At 48.1% G+C, this 1,436-nt stretch overlaps 1 protein-coding gene across 1 annotated transcript in view; it reads left to right on the forward strand.

The window, feature by feature from the left end:
- The window catches only part of LOC104728178, a 7,212-nt gene extending 7,060 nt beyond the window's left edge, over positions 1 to 152 (forward strand). The window contains exon 2 of the mRNA XM_010447202.1: positions 96 to 152. Coding sequence (XP_010445504.1) covers positions 96 to 152 — 57 coding nt within the window. The remainder of the gene's footprint in view (positions 1 to 95) is intronic.

Raw genomic sequence — 1,436 nt, forward strand, 5'->3', positions numbered from 1 at the left:
GCTCCGGCAACCTTCCAGGCCCTCATGAATGAAGTTTTCAGGCCCTTTCTTCGCAAGTTTGTCCTAGTCTTTTTCGATGATATTCTCATCTACAGCAAGACTCTGGACGAGCACATCGCCCACCTCACCACGATTCTTCAAGTGTTCTCTGACCAACAATTGTTTGCCAATCGCAAGAAGTGCCTCTTCGGTCAGGATCAGGTGGATTACCTGGGACACATAATTTCGGCTCAAGGGGTTGCACTGATCCAACTAAGACTGCGGCAATGCAAACTTGGCCTACTCCAAAGTCCGTTAAGGAGTTGCGCGGATTCTTAGGTCTCACAGGCTATTACAGACGTTTTGTCAAGGGTTACGGAGTGTTGGCTAAACCTCTCACTGATTTGTTGCGCAAAGATCAGTTCATTTGGTCTCCTCAAGCTACCACTGCCTTTGAAACTCTGAAAGCTGCTATGACGTCTGTTCCAATTCTCGCTCTGCCCGATTTCACTAAAGTGTTCGTGGTGGAATCTGACGCCTCCGGGTTTGGCCTCGGGGCATTACTCATGCAAGACCACAGGCCTATTGCGTTTTTCAGCCATGGTCTAACTCCAAGGGAACAACTTAAACCCATCTATGAACGCGAACTCATGGCCATAGTGTTGGCTGTTCAAAAGTGGCGTCACTATCTCCTGGGCAGGACATTCCTGGTGCACACAGACCAGAAAAGTCTCAAGTTCCTGCTTGAGCAACGGGAAGTTTCTCTAGAATACCAGAAATGGTTGAGCAAGCTGTTGGGCTACTCTTTTGACATTGTCTACAAACCAGGCATCGATAACAAGGCAGCGGATGGACTCTCCCGCATCCCTCCACAAACTTTCCCTCAGCTCTCGTCGTCGATCCTGGCGCTCACAACCCCATCAGTTATTCAGCTTCAGGACATTTTTAAAGAGATCGAAACGAATGCTCAGCTTCAGGACACCATCTCAGCCATCAACACTGGTTCACTGACCACTCCGGGTTATACAGTACGAGATAACAAGCTCTGGTACAAGAATCGGTTAGTCATACCAAAGGACTCTCGGTTCATCCCACTCATTCTGTCTGAGTACCACGACGGTAAACTTGGAGGACACTCTGGGGTTCTGAAAACATTGAAACGCATCCAACAATCCTTCCATTGGCCAGGGTTGGTGAAAGATGTTCAGCGTCTGGTGGCTGAATGTCAAGTTTGTCAGACTCATAAGTCGTCTACCCTGTCTCCTCCAGGATTGTTACAGCCATTGCCCGTTCCAAATCAAATATGGGAGGATCTAACAATGGACTTCATCGAAGGTCTTCCTCTCTCGAATGGTATCAATGTTATATTGGTGGTGGTGGATAGACTTAGCAAGTTTGCCCATTTCATTGGTCTCAAACATCCGTTCACAGCCGCGGATGTCGCGCAAAAATTCGTT

This window comes from Camelina sativa, chromosome 11 (genome assembly GCF_000633955.1).
Source record: "Camelina sativa cultivar DH55 chromosome 11, Cs, whole genome shotgun sequence".
In the NCBI taxonomy this organism is placed as follows: Eukaryota; Viridiplantae; Streptophyta; class Magnoliopsida; order Brassicales; family Brassicaceae; genus Camelina; species Camelina sativa.